The sequence below is a fragment of the Aotus nancymaae genome, unplaced genomic scaffold (assembly GCF_030222135.1).
Source record: "Aotus nancymaae isolate 86718 unplaced genomic scaffold, 86718_ANA_hifiasm-v0.15.2.pri h1tg000006l, whole genome shotgun sequence".
Taxonomy (NCBI): domain Eukaryota; kingdom Metazoa; phylum Chordata; class Mammalia; order Primates; family Aotidae; genus Aotus; species Aotus nancymaae.
In genome coordinates this window covers 74,064,523-74,082,763 of record NW_026988417.1, presented here as the reverse complement: position 1 = coordinate 74,082,763, position 18,241 = coordinate 74,064,523, and the positions used below count along the sequence as shown (strand labels likewise).

Here is an 18,241-nt window from a genome sequence, read left to right as displayed (position 1 = left end):
TAAAAAGACACATTAAAACACACACATACACACAGGTATCTTTAGCTTTCAATCATCTGTTTGTGACTTCACTCTCCTATTATGCTACAAATTGGCTTTCTCTTGTATCGTAGCAGGAATTCTAGAGTACATCCTGATGATCTAGTGCATAATTGGGAATTGCAAACTAATTTGAATATCATTCTAACTATAACACAATTAGAAAGGACATTTTTTTCTAGTCATTTCCAAATAATGGTGTATTTCAAGGCCAAAATGATTTATAAAATTGTTCACTATTTATTTTGCTATCTCCCTCATTTGTATGTTTAAATAATGCATTTTCCAAAAAAAATATCATTTTGTAAGAACATATAACAAATTTATTGATTTATATTTTGGAATGTTTTCACAGTGTGGTACTAAATGTTTTATTGTTTTCTTGATTTTTCTAAAGCTATTACCAACGTTAAAACGTGGGCACTAGATCGAGAGGTATTCCAGAATATAATGAGGAGAACAGCCCAAGCTAGAGATGAACAATACAGAAACTTCCTCAGAAGGTAAGAATAATACGTTGGGAGAAAGTGCAGACAGTGGAATTGCCATATTGTGAATATGTTGGTTTTATTATAATAATAATTTTACTATAGCTTCTCTCATGTAAGCATTTTCCACATGACTAAACCAAAGTGATGTTGCTTGCAGTAAATGCCTGTGCACACCAAAAACTATATTTAATTTCCATTTGCATTGTACACCCATTTATATCTGCTGCTAGTTTTTGCCCTTGTTTTGATGGAGCCATAGTGTACAGCATAGAAAAATGTGCAAAAAACCAAAACTATTCATTGGGTTGTTCAGTTGGCTTTGAAAGGCATTTGAAATTTGAAAGTGGTTAGCTGAAAGACAAGCTTTCTAAAAATTCTTTGCTTAGAATAGTAGTAAAATTAATTTTTTCCCTTATTTGCTTTACCTGAGGCTTTCTTTTTTGCATAGTCACACCATCTCCCAAATTACTAATATTTGTAGCAAATTGACTTGCTAAAAATGTTAATATACTCGTCATGATGACAGGGACTTAGAACATACTCATTTTGTGAATTATTCTGTACCTCAATAACTTGGATGCATCAATTTATAAGGAAACTAGTGTCTATGTAAGTGAAAAAACTAGTCCCACATGAACACTTTATTTAGAAGTGTAAGTTATTTATTTAAACAAAGCTGTATCTTTAGTCGGAGTTTTGCAAGTTTCTGAAGCTGCAATACATTCTATAATGAAATGTTACCTGTAATATGTAATAATAATAAAAATAATGTATCACATGATTTCCAAAAATAAATTGTAAGTTCTTCTTATGGTGATTTTTTTTCTAGCATGAGAACCCTTCAAAGCCAGTGATTTTAGGGCTGTATAGTGCTTAGCTTATAGTGTAGGCTCAATTAAACATGAATAAGATTTCTCGTATAAAGTCTTACTGATTTGTCCTCCTAGAGACAATAATGTCTCCTGGCCGAGAGCTGCAATAATGACAAGCAGGTTCTCTACCTATATGCCAGCCAATACCTTAGCTATCATATCGTGGGGTCGACTTGAATCTAGGTGATCTCAAAATCTACCAACTTAGCATTTAATACTGATAAGCTACACTTACACAAGGGCAAAAAAGAGGTACATAAATAAACCAGTGTGCCTGGTTGTGTTTGAATATCTGAGATAAAACCTGAACTAGGCATAGCAGTTAATTCCCTTGGAGTCTACCACGTTCTTAGTGAAAAAAGCTCAGATAATCTACTAGTAATAGTATTTTTTCCTTCCCTCCTTTTGTTATTTCATTCATCTAACTAATACTTATTAGCAGGCACTAAATATTGTAGTGAATAGGATAAATCCGATTCTTGCCTTCATAGAGAGGAGACAGAGAAAAGATATTTTCTTGTATCTCTTTTCCCACCAACCTCCAAAGGTGTTAGGTTTGTAACAGTTAATTTTCACTGATGTTATAGATCCCTGTTCGGACCAGAAGTAAAACTTTTATGATAGCCTGTGTTAATGACAAGTTCTGACTGATTCTTTTACCATTTCATCTATAGTGATATATAATTAGGGGAATACAGTAATCTTTGTTTCATAATATACAGTATGTTGTTTTTTGAATTTACATTTTTTATTATGAAGTATGTGGTATTCTATGTGATACATAGTACATATGTAAGTTATGTCAACAAAATGAACACCTGTGAAGCTACTGGCCAGCCTAAGGAAGAGAAAGCAGTTGCTGAAGTTCTTATGTACTTCCCCATGTTATTTCTGTCTCTTCCTCCTCCTCTCCTTGAGGGTATCTGCATTCTGATGTTTAGTGCTCATTCCCTTGGTATTCTTTAAAATGTTGCTTGTAGCTTGATTTAGCCTATTTCTGAAGTTCATCCATGCCTCTGGCTGTCATTAATTTTCAAAGACAGTAGAGTATGACTAATAATCAGAGATCATTTCAATGTCAATTCCCATGTTCCTTCGCACCCCCGGATTCAGTCCTTAGTTAATTACAAGGATTTAGACAAAAATCGGATTCTCCACTGGAAGCAGAGCTCCTTGCATAAACTAATAAGAGATATATTGAGATGTGGAGAGCAAGAAATTTCCAAATGCAATTCACTTTGAAAACCAACAACAAATGTAAATTTTTTTTCACCAAATAGGCAAAATGTAATTTTTTTTCTCCTGTCTGGTATCTTACTATTTTCATTTACTTGCCTGTGGCGCATGTCTGTGATTACATGTCTATAATTTCCAATGTATGTGAAATTCAGTTATTGCTGTGTTTTCAGTTATTTGGACATTTACTTTGGAAGAATCAAAGTGCATTATATTTTTTAAATGTATGTAAAGATTTTAGAATTTACATATATATGTGTATTTATAGTTTAATTCAGGAAGATAATTGAAGGTTTCTTTTTATATTTGAAGTGTATCCTTGCTGAAGAATTTACCTGAAGATAAATTAACCAAGATTATTGACTGCTTGGAAGTGGTAAGAGATTTTGAAGTAAAAAATAAATTTCATTAGAAGATATTAGAATTTAGTTATATTATTAACACTGTAAATAAATAAGAAAAAGATGCCAGAGCACCAGTTTACAAAGACCAAGAGCCTTTTTCTGTGGTGAAAAATCTTAAGCCAACTCATGCTGCATTAAGGGGCAGAGAAAGGTTTAAACTCTTTAGATGTAAAAAAGGAAATTGGATTTGCATGTGTAAAGTGAAATTTGATTTACATATTTTAATCTTTTTAGTATATCTTATAAAACGAAGCTGCCTTACTCAAGAAGCATTTGATTTTCTACAACTAACATCACAATCCCTTACAGAGTTTTCATAGTATAAAGGAGTCACTGATGCATAATTAGGAAATGGAGCAGAGAAAGGGTATGTTGGTCCTTTTGGTGGCAAGCCTCTGAGTCAGGCTGTGAAACACTTTCTGCTTGAACACTCTAGACCACAAAAACACATTTTAAAAACTGTACTTAAGAAGCACTTTATCTATTTTAACATCTAGGGGGAAACGGCATATTGGAATGTGTTCAAAAACTCATTTTAGGCATCACCCAGATGGTTGGTTCTAGTCCAAGACTAGTCAAGTCTTTTTATGAATAATACTTTTACGACATGTACCTTGGATTCCAACGATATGCATTTTGTGAAAAACTTCTTCAGGTTTCAGAGATTAAAATTCGAAGCAAATAAGTCCTTTAACTTTTTTGAGACGGTCAATTTCATTGAAACCCAGATGGCTTTTATGGAATTTAAAAGAGGTAAGGAATAGTAAAGAAGTCACATATAGAATTTAAGCTTTTATAAAGCTGTTCTCAGTGGGAGGAAAAAAAAACCCCGAAAATCCTGCAAGGCTGATTGTTGACAGATTCATGCCTCTGTCAATCACAATATACAATGTAACTAATATCTGTCAAGCAGGGAGTAGGGACCATTTTATCCTTAAGTGTAAGTGACACCAGCAATGTTTCCATTTACAATTCATGGAACCCATCCATCAGTTTATCAAGGACAGACCATGGTGACACAGTTCCTGCCCTTGTGGCCCCAGGGGGTTCAGATATGAAGTCATTTTCAAAAAGATTGCTTACCCTGCATCTCTTGGGAGTCTCCCATTGTAACATAACCAAATCACAGATGTTACAAATTAATAATTCATCCTAATTTCTAAGGGCTTTTTTTTTTCTAATTTTAAGCTGGAGAGGCCCCAGGTTTTCTTTTCTTTTCTTTTCTTTTCTTTTTTTTTTTTTTTGTTAACCACGGAAATATGCTTTTAATATAATACTAATAGAGTAGATTCACCACAAGGGAATTCTGTGTTGAAAGCAAATACAAAAATTTTGTATCATTAAAAATAAATGGTAAATTAGACATATTTATAGCAGCCATGGCAATTGCTACAGAATATATAGATGGGGGCTCAAATCCAGTAATAATTAACACACACTTCAAATTTGAAAATCTCATCTTTTCAAACACCCTGGAAAGGATTTGCTGTATCTCAGCATTTGCAGACAGTAGCACAGTTTATAAAGGGCTCTTTATTCATACCTGGCAAACAAATGTGTCTCTGTGATGTGTGAAAATTCTCAAATGCGAAAGTGATTAACAAGGGAGTAATGTGATCTATTTAGCTCTAAGAAAAGCATGTGATTTACCAGCATAGCTTGGACTAATGATCCATCAACTTAGTCCTGACAACAGCCAATCACTAATCCATCAGTTTTGACAGTGTCCAGAGTTCTAGGACCAGCTGTCCCACAAACTGGCCCGATAATCTTTGAAAAAAAAAAAAAAAAAACCAGGCTAAATTTGTCATGCAGTTTAGGAGTTGATCTGGGAGTTTTGATGTAGCAGGGGGTAGGGAAGGGAGAATCAAAATTTCCCATCACCAAGCAGTTGATCTGATGTGTTTGTTGAAACTTAGATGGTTGAACTCATATAACAAATGGCCCTGATTGTGCAATGTTCCAATAGCATTTCTTGCTTTAGCTTAAATCACTCAGATCATTTAGTTACAGAGGCAGCCATTGCCTTTAAGCTTCTTCTTGTGTTCTGATAGGAAACAAGGGTGGGAATAACACCAACATACTAGGGTTCATTAAGAGTTAACTAATGAAAACAGAAAAGCATGATACAGATTCAGAATGGAGTGTAAAGATTAATGACAATGAAAATAACAATGTGACTTATGCACCTGGCAGTTGTGCAGTATGGAAGATGAGAGTGGAAGTAGTTTCTGCTCCCACACATGGTGATGAATCCACTAAGCATGAGATTTGACTGTGCCATCCTCCTGAGCCACAAACGTTGTGATTCATTGTAAAATCACCTGTTAGTCACAGTGCTTTGGACTTTGACCCAGTGGCCTTTTGCACCACAACTGTGACCTGCCATCTTTCACAAAGCTGGAGGTGTGTAGTGTGGAACACCCTTGCCCTTTGCCCTTAGTCATATCACCCATGGTGCTGATGAGAAGGCATATTCCCAAGCACCACCCCACACTTACTGAATCAGAAACTCAAGGTGGGGCCCTCAAATCCACATTTAACACTCTAATGGTGGGATCTGTATGCATATTAAAGTCTAAGAGGCATTGGTTTAGTTATAAATATTTAGAGTTTGCAACCATCTGCCTGTTTATTTGAGAATTTTCCATTTTTAATCACTTTTGAAAAGTCTAGTTTTTCTTGTAGTCCTTACCAACACTTGCATAAACCAGGATTTTTTTTTTTCCCTGTCATCTTAATTGTTAAATCCAGAGCTATAAGAAAGTTGAAATAATTGTAGATTTTGCTACAGTTTATGAACCATTGAGCTAAAGGTGGGGCAGCTAGGTGTTGTAGAAAGTTCACTAGTCCAAAGTCTGGAGATTAGGGCTTGTGGTTCTGCCTCTGTTGCTCTATCAGCTGTCAGTTAATTGTGGTGAGCTTTAATATGTCATCTCCACATCTACAAAATAATGGAGTGGTGGGCCTATCTCTATGACCCCTTTCAACATTGAAATCACAGAATTCTATATGATTGGCTTACCCAAATAGGAATAACTTCTGTTTGTTTTCATTTTGTAGTATCTGCTTCTTTGTAAATAACCAGTCAGGCACTGCCAAATGGCTGACTGGGCCCACCTGATGCAGTTGTGCTTGCTTCAAAATTTCTGAGGTGTTCTCAACTATCATCCATGGAAAACAAAGATTACTAACAACGTAAATAACTAACTGTGAACAATTTTTTAAACAAACTTGAGTACATAGTCACACAATGCACAGAGGTGTGTGTGTGTGTGTGTGTGTGTGTGTATGTATACATCTGATTGTATATCATCAATACTTCCGATACTTCTTTTTAATGAAGATTTTATTTTCTTTTTGCAAGATATTGTAAAGAAGATTTCTAGCTGCAAATTAAAGACTCTAGGGAAGTCATCGTCTTCCTTCTTTGTCTTTGTCCTTTGTCACTTTGGAATTTCCTTTGGTCTTATATATTGTATTTATAGATATGCAGGCTCTAGCATTTTGCTAGATAATCACAGAATGAACATTTTGTTTACAGTAAAAATGGGTTACAACTTGTTACCAGGTTATGAAACCAATTTAGAGGAATATAAAAAATCAGAATAGTAAGTAGAAGTATTATTTTAAAAATGTTTCGATTTTGTGTAAATATGTGTACATGCTCTTGTATGTGTATTGGGTGTACATGCAGAATGTATTTCTTACTGTTGGTCAGAGTAAAAAATGCTTGAAAACCATTGCTCTGCAGGATACGGTCTATGGCTTCTTGGTCCTCTAAGGGACACCTTTGCAATGTAACCACAAGGACAATAACCACACTATTTGCATTTCTCTTTTTGGTCTCAGTGACTACCCTGGTTTGACTGGTTGCACTCCCCAGTTGACAAACACTGGGCAGTCTAGCATCACAGTCAGTACTTACCACTATATATTTTTGGTCTGACCTATTTCCACAGCCTTTTCTGATCTATGAAATTACTGTCAACACACTGGGAGGTATTATTTATCTTCCTCCTATGGTTTTGGGTGACAATCATCCATGGAAAAAAAATACCACTAGGAAGGCTGTCCCTTGAAAAATAACAAAGCTCTTCCTCAGTGCCCCCTTTCAAGCTTTCCCTGCTTTGAATTTATCCAGTTGTCAGGAATTAAAGCCACACCTCTTCACACATCAAAGGTTTATAATAACTGAAGAATGGCCTAATAACACTTGAGAAATACTTCGTGTTTCTTCTGCTCCATGTGGGTAATAAGGACTAAAATTATGATGGGAACAGGAGAGCTTGAAGAGCAGACTATCTGAAATAGGAACAGCTAACACAATCCCCAGCTATAGCAAAGAACATTGAATGTTAGCTACATGGTGAAGACAGCTGGACTGTGGGATCAGGATCATCCCATAAGGGTCATAGTCATCTCCACCTCAAAATCACACTTGCATATAGTCAAGGTTTGTGATAAAGCTAAAATTGAGAAGGGATGAAGAGTTTGAATAAGCAAACTATGAGGCAAAGAAACCCCAAATATCATTGCTTAAATGAAATAGAAGTTTGTCTTTTGTTCACATAACTGTCCAGGGAAAATGGTCCCAATTGGCTCCACACAGTCATTCGGGAACCCAAGCTGATGACTACTCTGCCATTTTTAACATGTGGTTTTCCAGGTTTGTGTGGGCCATGCCATTATAATTAGGGAAACAGTGTAAAGACATATGCATAAAGTGTGCATGGGCTTGGTGTGGAAGTGTCACAGATCCCTTTCACTCAGATACTTTTAGGTAAAAGTTCATCACATGGCCGTAGTTAAGAGCAGAAGGCTGGCAAGTGCAAGTTACCTGGACAGTCATATATTCCTCTGGAAGACTCTCATGACCAGCTCACAGCCTCTTTCACAAAATTAAAAGTCACTGGTTACCTGGGGTGTACTAAATGTTCCATCAGGTACTTTAGATACACCATCTTAATTAGTCCTCAAACAACATTAGGTGTAGTAGTAGATACAATCTTAATTTTACAGAAAAGGAAACAGAGGTCCAGAAGATGTAGGAAACAGTGGAGCAAATCATTGTCATACTCCTTAACATAGCAACTGTTGATTTTGCATTTACTATGTTTTAGATGCTCCTAATATTTCAGACATTACCTTTCATTGGCTTATTGTGGTAGGCAGAATGGTCCCCTGCCCCACCCAACCCCCTGCCAGATATCCAGATCCGAATCCCTGGAATGTATGAATATTTTATATTACTTGGCAAAAGGGACTTTAATGGTATGCTTAAAGTTTGGGACTTTAAAATGGATTATCGTGATTGGCTAGGTGGTCTGAATATAGCTACATGAGCATAGAATTAGCTTTGGTTGGAGCCAGAGAGGTGCAGCAGAGGTGGAATCCAGAGAAACTCTGAGGGTAAGAATTGGACATGCCATCACTGGTTCTGAGATGGAGAGGGCCCTCTGCAGGGATGGGAGAGACCTCAAGGGCAGTTCCCACTGTCAGTCAGTAAGGAAATGGGATCTTATCCTGCAGGTGAATCCTACCAGCAACCTGAATGAGCTTGAATGTGAATTTTCCCCTGAGCTTCCAGAATGATATAAGCCACCTTGAGCTCAGTCCTGAGAGACCCTAATTGAGAAATCTAACTGAGCAACACTGTAACTAGACTTTCTGACTCATAGGAACTGTAAATAATAAAAGGATGTGGCTCTAAGCCACCAAGTCTGTGGTTGTTACAGCAGCAATAAAAAACTAATGCACTTTCCTAAATCTTTGGAGATAAGTGTTGTTATTTTAATTTTATGGGTTAAGGAAAGTAAAAATTATTGTAAACTGAGATTTGAATATAAATCTGTTTGACTTCAAAGTACTTTTCACTTCAAAAATATTATACTTCCTTCCATGAGATGTTGACATGTCTTATAAAATGTACATAGTGTTATGAAAATAAAAGGCATGTTTATTAGTATTATGAATAATATTGATTCCAGAAATGTAAATGATCAAGAAAGTGTTGAAAAACAACAAACACAAAAGTAGTTTGGAATTTATTTTCAAATCTAAATGAAAAACAAGAGAGAGTAATTATGTGGTTAGTTATGCCATTTTTAAAAATTAAAGAAGCCATTTTTGTTTGTATGAATAATTAAGAGATCCATTTTGGTTCTGTGACTTTAAGACAATGTCAAATTAAAGCAGAGTAAAGGTGGACAGTTTAATCTATCTTTTGTTTTCTAAGATACTTAGTTGCTCTTTTGGTCTGACAGATTATTTTCCCCTCCTCAAGAATCTTCTAATCACACAAACATATATGAGAAAAACAGATGTTAATAAATGAAAAGAAATATGCAACAATTTGAGATTTCATGAGGATAAATTTACATTAAATAAAATTCTAATGTCAATGTTTTGTGATGACAAATCTTTGGATATAGTATGATGACAGAGCTACCTACTGTGAATGTAGAATCTTCCTAGAAGTTGCTTTTCAAGGAATTAGAAATTAATGGCAATGTTCCTAATATCCATTGGGTATATTATATAATCACTTGTTCTTTTTCTAGACCCCAGACTTAATTTTTAGAATGTTACTGATCACCAAACGGTTTATATTTAGATTATACAGGTGATAGCCAGTGATTGTTGCCAGGTTCTCATTTCTCTTTACATCTTTGGACTTCATGCCTAAAATTCAGTATTCCAGGTGAATTTACTCTATGAAAGAAAAAAAAAGAACATAAGTGCAGATAATAAAGCAAAAGTCTCATTACTTTTCTACAGTTTATGACTGCAATGTAAGAAAAGCTCACAGTTACAATAGGCAACAACAACAACCAAACAAAAAAACGCGTGGAATACTCATTTCAAAGACAAAAGGAGTTCTGCTTTCTTTATGTCTTCAGTTGCATGTCTCCACTTGATCTAACATTTCTCTCTCATTTCAATAGGAATATTATGACAAAGGAGATTACATCATTAGAGAGGGCGAGGAAGGAAGTACCTTTTTCATTTTGGCAAAAGGAAAGGTAACTACTAATTAAAGCTTACTAAATCAAAAAGATTATTTTAAATCAGTTTGCCATACGCTGAACTATGCTTTGCATTGCCAAGTAAGTCCTCCACTTTGGACAGATAAAGGAGCTTCTACCAGTAGAGTCCCATGCAGTTCTGTTTGAACACCGGGTTTGGAATGGAAGCCATAGGACCCCCTAAGAGATAATAACTTCTTAGTGATGTTACATAGGTCACTTGATTTTTTTTGGGAGGGGAGACCTAGCTTAATTGTGTATGAGATGGCTGGATTATTTATAAGGTCCCTTCTAGCTGTGAATATGTGATTCTCAATCATCCCCAGATTCCAGATCAGTACTAGAATATTTTCTCATCCCAACAGATATGACACATAGCAGGTAGAGAATGAATTCAGCAATTGCAGACAGTAACGATTATGTATCAAGTTTATAGAACCAATATGGCTCAGAATTTCAACTGATACAAAAAAGCTCAAGTGAATTTAGATGCTGATGCAAAATTTATACTAACATGTACAATAAGTCTTTTTCTTTATCTAGATATTGAATGGATAACATGTTACCAGTTGTTCCAATGTTGACTCAACAGTGTTCCTCAGAGATGAAAAGCATTTGTGAAATATTGAAGGAAAGGGTCAATCCTTGAGCACCTGTGTGTATAAAATGTCAGATTTTTACATATGTTTTCTTCTATGGAACAGCTTATCATCAGGGAGTGAGGCACTGCCATTTGTGAACTGGATTGTGGTTGAACTTTGAATTTGGCCCCAAGTAAAGGAAAAACATGAACAAAATAGTTTTGAACCTCTGAAACTCTTCAACACTTAGAACTACTTCTTGTCATTTTTTTCCCAACCTAGATGCCATACTTTGAAAGAATTCTTACTAATAAAAAATTGCATTTATTATTTTTGAAATTTTAATTCATCATGACATACATAAGTGCCAAACAGAATTTCTATTCAGCCTGAAGCAGCACTTGTTACCATGTTGAATTGGAATAGCTCTAGCCACAAACAAGGCTTTTGCTGTTTGGCCCTGCTGGGTGGGGGGTTCTTAAGCCTTCCTGGGCAAGAGATTGCCTTGAGATGCCCATGAAAGTTGTAGACCCTTCTTCAGTCAACATTTTGCATTCAGTTTTAGGGGATACAGGATTCAGCCAGTTAATCTATTGCTACCAGACTTAGAACTACTGATACTCACCCTTATTTTTGATTAATTTTTGTCAACTCTATTAGACTTTACGAAATAGAAAAAATTTCACAGGATCATTATTATTTGCTTTGTGGATCTCTCAGAAGGAATCACTGGATTCATATTTAAAATATAACTTTAGAAGGTGGGGTTTAGATGGTGAATTTTCCTCTTACAGTGGGTAGAGTTATTTGATCATATTAGACCATAGGATTTCCCACATCCATCAAAATGGGCTGAGTGTAGGTAAATTGTCCTAATTACTGTAAAATCAAAACAAAGTGTTGTCTTTTTCCTTGATCAAGTTTATATAGGTCTGGAGGATTTGGTTGAATAAATGTGTATTCAGGTTCTCCGTTTTCTTCTGTCTCTTTCTCTTCGTATTGTTTAACATTGTTTAGGTAAAAGTAACACAGAGTACAGAAGGCCACGATCAACCACAACTGATAAAAACACTGCAGAAAGGAGAATACTTTGGAGAAAAAGCTCTTATCAGGTGAATTCATGAATTTTTATGTCATACTTTAGATAAAATGCTTTGACTATTTTGCATGTAAAATCATTTAGAGTTGTTAAATTGAACTACTGAGTTAATGGCAACATATATCCTAATATTAAATATTTTGAAGTGATTTCTTTAAAAAATTATGCAGGAAAAAAGTATACTAATTTGCAGAGGAAATAATTGGAAAATCTTAAGTTTGCTAGTGAAGATGAAATTGGTGTTCTATTAAATGTTTTAGTTTCAAAAAGGGTCTGAGAAAAGATTAAAAATGTAAAAATTATATTTTCCCTTGTGAACAGGTTTTTATATTTCCAAGGCTTGAAATATTTCCTACTTTAGAGGTTTTACCTTTTTAAAAATTAGGAAACACTGGCTTTATATATTTTGTGTGCTTTTAAATCATCAGGTCAAAAGTAGTATTTTCTTAAGAATTTTTATCAGCTCATTTTGCAAGGTTAAAAAAAAAACTCAAAATAGTGTATATGAAATTTCTCCCACAACCTTCAGTTTTGAGGTATGAATTTATTTACTGTTGATCTAATTTATGAAAGAAATATTTTTAAAAGAGCTGGTTTTTTGAAAAGATCAACAAAATAGACAGACCACTAGCCAGATTAATAAAAAAGAAAAGAGAGAATAATCAAATAGATGCAATAAAAAATGATAAAGGGGATATCACCACAGATTCCACAGAAATACAAACCATCATCAGAGATTATTACAAACAACTCTATGCACATAAACTAGTAAACCTGGAAGAAATGGATAAATTCCTGGACACTTGCATCCTCCCCAGCCTCAACAAGGAAGAAATCAAAACCCCGAATAAACCAATAACAAGGGCAAAAGTCGAGGCAGCAATTAAAAGCCTACCATTCAAAAAAAAGCCCAGGTCCAGATAGGTTCACAGCCGAATTCTACCAGACATATAAAGAGGAACTGGTACCACTCCTGAAACTATTCCAAACAATACAAAAAGAGGGAATCCTTCCCAAATCATTTTATGAGACCAACATCATCCTGATACCAAAACCCAGCAGAGACTCAGCAAGAAAAGAAAACTTCAGGCCAATATCCGTGATGAACACAGATGCAAAAATCTTCAATAAAATACTGGCAAACTGATTGCAACAGCACATCAAAAAACTTATCCACCATGATCAAGTAGGCTTCATCCCGGGAATGCAAGGCTGGTTCAACATACACAAGTCTATAAACGTAATTCGCCACATAAACAGAACCAAAGACAAAAACCACATGATTGTCTCAATTGATGCAGAGAAGGCCTTTGACAAAATTCAACAGCCCTTTATGCTAAAAACCCTGAATAAACTAGGTACTGATGGAACGTATCTCAAAATAATAAAAGCCATTTATGACAAACCAACAGCCAATATCATACTGAATGGGCAAAAGCTGGAAGAATTCCCTTTGGAATCTGGCACGAAACAAGGATGCCCTCTCTCACCACTCCTATTCAATATAGTACTGGAAGTCAGATCAATCAGGCAAGAAAAAGAAATAAATGGTATTCAATTAGGAAAGGAGGAAGTCAAATTGTCTCTATTTGTAGATGACATGATTGTATATTTAGAAGATCCCATCGTCTCAGCCCAAAATCTCCTTAAACTGATAAGCAACTTCAGCAAAGTCTCAGGATACAAAATCAATGTGGAAAAATCACAAGCATTCCTATATACCAATAACAGACTTAAAGAGAGCCAAATCAAGAACGAACTGCCATTCACAATTGCTACAAAGAGAATAAAATACCTAGGAACACAACTAACAAGGAATGTAAAGGACCTCTTCAAGGGGAACTACAAACCACTGCTCAATGAAATAAGAGAGGACACAAATAGATGGAGAAACATTCCATGCTCATAGTTAGGAAGAATGAGTATCATGAAAATGGCCATACTGCCCAAAGTAATTTACAGATTCAACACTATCCCCATGAAGCTACCAATGACCTCCTTCACCGAACTGGAAAAAATCACCTTAAACTTCATGTAGAACCAAAAGAGAGTCCTCATAGCCAAGTCAATTCTAAGCAAAAAGAACAAAGCTGGAGGCATCACATTACTGGACTTCAAACTATACTACAAGGCTACAGTAATCAAAACAGCATGGTACTGGTCCCAAAATAGAGATATAGACCAATGGAACAGAACAGAGGCCTCAGAGGCAACACCACACATCTACAACCATCTGATCTTTGACAAACCTGACAAAAACAAGCAATAGGGAAAGGATTCCCTGTTTAATAAATAGTGTTGGGAAAACTGGGCAGCCATGTGCAGAAAGCAGAAACTGGACCCCTTCCTGACACCTTACACTAAAATTAACTCCAGATGGATTAAAGACTTCAACATAAGACCTAACACCATAAAAACCATAGAAGAAAATCTAGGCAAAACCATTCAAGACATAAGCATAGGCAAGGACTTCATGACCAAAACACCAAAAGCATTGGCAACAAAAGCCAAAATAGACAAATGGGACCTAATCAAACTCCACAGCTTCTGCACAGCAAAAGAAACAGTCATAAGAGTGAACCGGCAACCAATACAATGGGAAAAAATTTTTGCAATCTTCACATCTGACAAAGGGCTAGTATCCAGAATCTACAAAGAACTAAAACAGATTTACAGAAAAAAAAACAAACAAGCCCATTCAAAAGTGGGCGAAGGATATGAACAGACACTTTACAAAAGAGGACATACGTGAGGCCAACAAACATATGAAAAAATGCTCATCATCACTGGTCATCAGAGAAATGTAAATCAAAATGACATTGAGATACCATCTCAGGCCAGTTAGAACGGCGGTCATTAAAAAATCTGGAGACAACAGATGCTGGAGAGGATGTGGAGAAATAGGAACACTTTTACACTGTTGGTGGCAGTGTAAATTAGTTCAACCATTGTGGAAGACAGTGTGGCGATTCCTGAAGGACCTAGAAATAGAAATTCCATTTGACCCAGCAATCCCATTACTGGGTATATATCCAAAGGATTATAAATCGTTCTACTATAAGGACACATGCACACGAATGTTCATTGCAGCACAGTTTACAATAGCAAAGACCTGGAACCAACCCAAATGTCCATCGATGATAGACTGGACAGGAAAAATGTGGCACATATACACCATGGAATATTATGCAGCCATCAAAAACGATGAGTTCGTGTCCTTTGTAGGACATGGATGAACCTGGAAACCATCATTCTCAGCAAACTGACACAAGAACACAAGATCAAACATCGCATGTTCTCACTCATAGGCGGGTGTTGAACAATGAGAACACATGGACACAGGGAGGGTAGCATCACACACTGGGGTTGCTCGGGGGGAAATAGGAGAGGGACAGTAGGGAGTGGGGAGTTGGGGAGAGATAGCATGAGGAGAAATGCTAGATATAGGTGATGCGGAGGAAGGCAGCAAATCACACTGCCATGTGTGTACCTATGCAACAATCTTGCATGTTCTTCACATGTACCCCAAAACCTAAAATGCAATTTAAAAAAAAAGCCGATTAAATGGCTCAAGGCATACTTTGCACCTCCTGGAATGCATAAAACCTCAAGTCTGATCAAATACATTTTCCTAAATATAAATAACTTTTTAAAATACTAAGTTAAAGTTAGGGCAATACACTTTACTGGAAATTTCTATGTTTTCAAATGAATACTTGGAATTACTTAAGAAATCAGTTAAAATTTATGTAAGACTAAATGCATTTGTTTCAACTGTATGCTTTTAGAAAAGGAATAGTATTTCAGATTTCCTGAGGTATGTTTCTCAGCATCAGGACAGCTATGATTTATTTTGTAAGCAGACAAGGCCAAACATTGCTATTTTAATTATTATAAACAAAATAGTAAATGTTAAATGTTCACTTGATAGAGCCACTAGGAGGGCTTTTATACACAAAATAAAGTCTGAGCCAAAATGTGAAACAAAACAAAACAAAACAGGAATAGTATTTCTGTTCATTTATCTTCTTAACCTTTGCCTATGAATCCCCAATTCTGCTGATTTGTAGATCAGGTTTACCTAAGAACAGAGCAAAGCAAACGTGTTCAGAAATTACTTGAAGACAAATTTCAGTCTTTAAAAATCATAAATCTCTTAGTTTTTAAAGTAAATCATCTACTAAAAATAAAGTTTTAGCTATTATGTAAACAATTTAAAAGTGGAATTTAAAGACAAGCTGAATTCTTCTTTACCACTTTACAGGTGGTGATGAACTAGTTTCAATATTAGGAAAATTATTCTTTTTGTTTATTTGTCACAGAATATTAATACACTCATGCAATATAATAATGTAATATCATTATCCAGGACTTAAATGTATTTGTTCTTAACACTTATGGGTCTCCCCATACTTTCAAGCAAAAAAACTGAAGTTTGAAAATGCACATAACTTTATAAATGCAGTATAGAGTCAAAATAGCTCTTGAAAGAAAATATGTTATTTAGTTTTGCTGGGCCTGAAATAATTTTTTATGCTATATGTTACAGCTAGCCAATTATAGTGTTTCCCATAAGAAACATGGGAATTTATGTTTAATATAGATACTCAACTCCTAAAGGTGTTTGAAAGCATTAAGCTAAAATCAGTGAGAAGGAAAGTTAGAAACAAATATTTTTATATTTTTGTGCATTTTAATGCTATCACTTTTTAGGGCCACTGACTGTGATTCAGTATTCCTTATATTCTGTATATTTCCGTGACTTGACATTAAATAATCCCTGGAATTCTTTCAGAATTTTATGTGCAAAAAAAAAAAATAAAAAACTATGTCACTTACACAGTTACTATGAAAGAAAAATAAGTGTATTTACACACATCTAATACTTGTAAAGTGTTTGCAGAGAATATTCTTAGTCAAAATCATGATACTGACATGCAGAAGGAGTACCATATGCCTTTCCTGTCTCTAAGCTCACAAATCAAATGGTTGGCCCACAGTCAAGATCATGTCTATATCTATGTCTATGTTTATGTCTATTTCTGGATCTGTCTGGCTCTACATCCACCATCTCTATCTCTATCTCTACCTCAACGTATACAAGTACAAACTATCCTGCTTCTGTCCCCAAAGTCCATGAAACGGAAGTGTTTTCACTAGTATCTCTAACAAGGACCCTGTAAACTTCCGAGGGACTGTGAGTTATGTCAGAAGGTCTCAGAATGTGAGCTAGATAGATGAGGGTCTTCTTTGAAACAGTAGAGATAGGCTGCCAGTGTTTTCCCTGTCCTATTACTAAGGGAAGGTAAAGGAAATACACTTTGTGTGATAACATTTTTGATGAAGTTGACTAGAAGAGTCCCAAAGCATACTCCAGGGTATGCTTGCTACTCCCAAGTCACTTTAAATAAATCTCAGAGCACTGCGTGCATTGTGGATGTACCTTTTTGGTGTGTGTCTTTGAGTTAGTAACGAATAGAGGGAGGAAGCTAATACAAGTAAAGAGGTCTCTAAAGAAGTACTTTAAGTGGTACTTGACCCATTAGCATTCATTAGGTAATTAAATTTGCTACGATTAGATCATATACAATTGCAAGATGTCAGTTATAAGATGCACTGCTATATTATGCACACCTAAGAAAAAGAAAGTGCTGCTAAATATACTATAATTTATCAATTTTAAGATATGCTCTAATTTCAGAGATTTTCTTGTAAAATATACATTTTATGCTTTGAAATGAAAGTATTTTGGTATTCATTTGGTGATATGACACCGAAACTGTTTTTTTATTTTATTATTGATTGGTTTATCTTATGCTAATTACTTGACTTTTCTCAAAATATTGCTTTGATCAATTAATTTCAGTTTTGTCTTCTTGTTAATGAACAGTTCTCCTTTGATCCGAAGAGAGCTATTTTATTTTGACTTTCACAAAGCTCAGAATGAGATTCCATAAACAGTTGTAGTCACTAATTATTCTGTTTCCAGTGCAATTATCTTCTTCTCCTCTGAATTCTTTGTGTACCTAACCTTTGTTGGGGCATATTTCAAATCTTTTTTTTTTTTGGATATAAATTATGATGTTTAAAATAAGAAGTCTTTGGAAGGTTTAAGTGATGATTGTGTTTTCATACAAAGTTAGTAAATTCCCTAATAAAGATGGATGTTTAATTTCTAACTGTAGTGAAAATTGACTTTCTATTTTTGTTTGCAGTGATGATGTCAGGTCAGCTAACATTATTGCTGAAGAAAATGATGTTGCATGCCTGGTTATAGACCGAGAGTGAGTATACTGATGTTGGAGGAGGCAGACCACTGCCACCTTTGAAGACTTGGCCTTCTGTTACTCCAAGGCCGATCAGTTTTCTCATTCATCACCACTTGGAAATACTGGCCAATCTCAGCTGCAAGTACATTCTATTAAAATTCATGGGGAGAAACAGGGCCTTCTTAGCTGAATCGGTCTGTGGCAGTGGCAGATCTGCTGGCA

The 18,241-nt window shown here is 35.4% G+C and overlaps 1 protein-coding gene across 1 annotated transcript in view; it reads left to right on the top strand.

Annotated features, from left to right (window-relative positions):
- The window catches only part of PRKG2 (protein kinase cGMP-dependent 2), a 113,382-nt gene that overhangs the window by 36,202 nt on the left and 58,939 nt on the right, over positions 1–18,241 (top strand). The window contains exons 5-9 of the mRNA XM_021669634.2: positions 437–542; positions 2,951–3,014; positions 9,990–10,067; positions 11,669–11,763; positions 17,966–18,034. Coding sequence (XP_021525309.1) covers positions 437–542; positions 2,951–3,014; positions 9,990–10,067; positions 11,669–11,763; positions 17,966–18,034 — 412 coding nt within the window. The remainder of the gene's footprint in view (positions 1–436; positions 543–2,950; positions 3,015–9,989; positions 10,068–11,668; positions 11,764–17,965; positions 18,035–18,241) is intronic.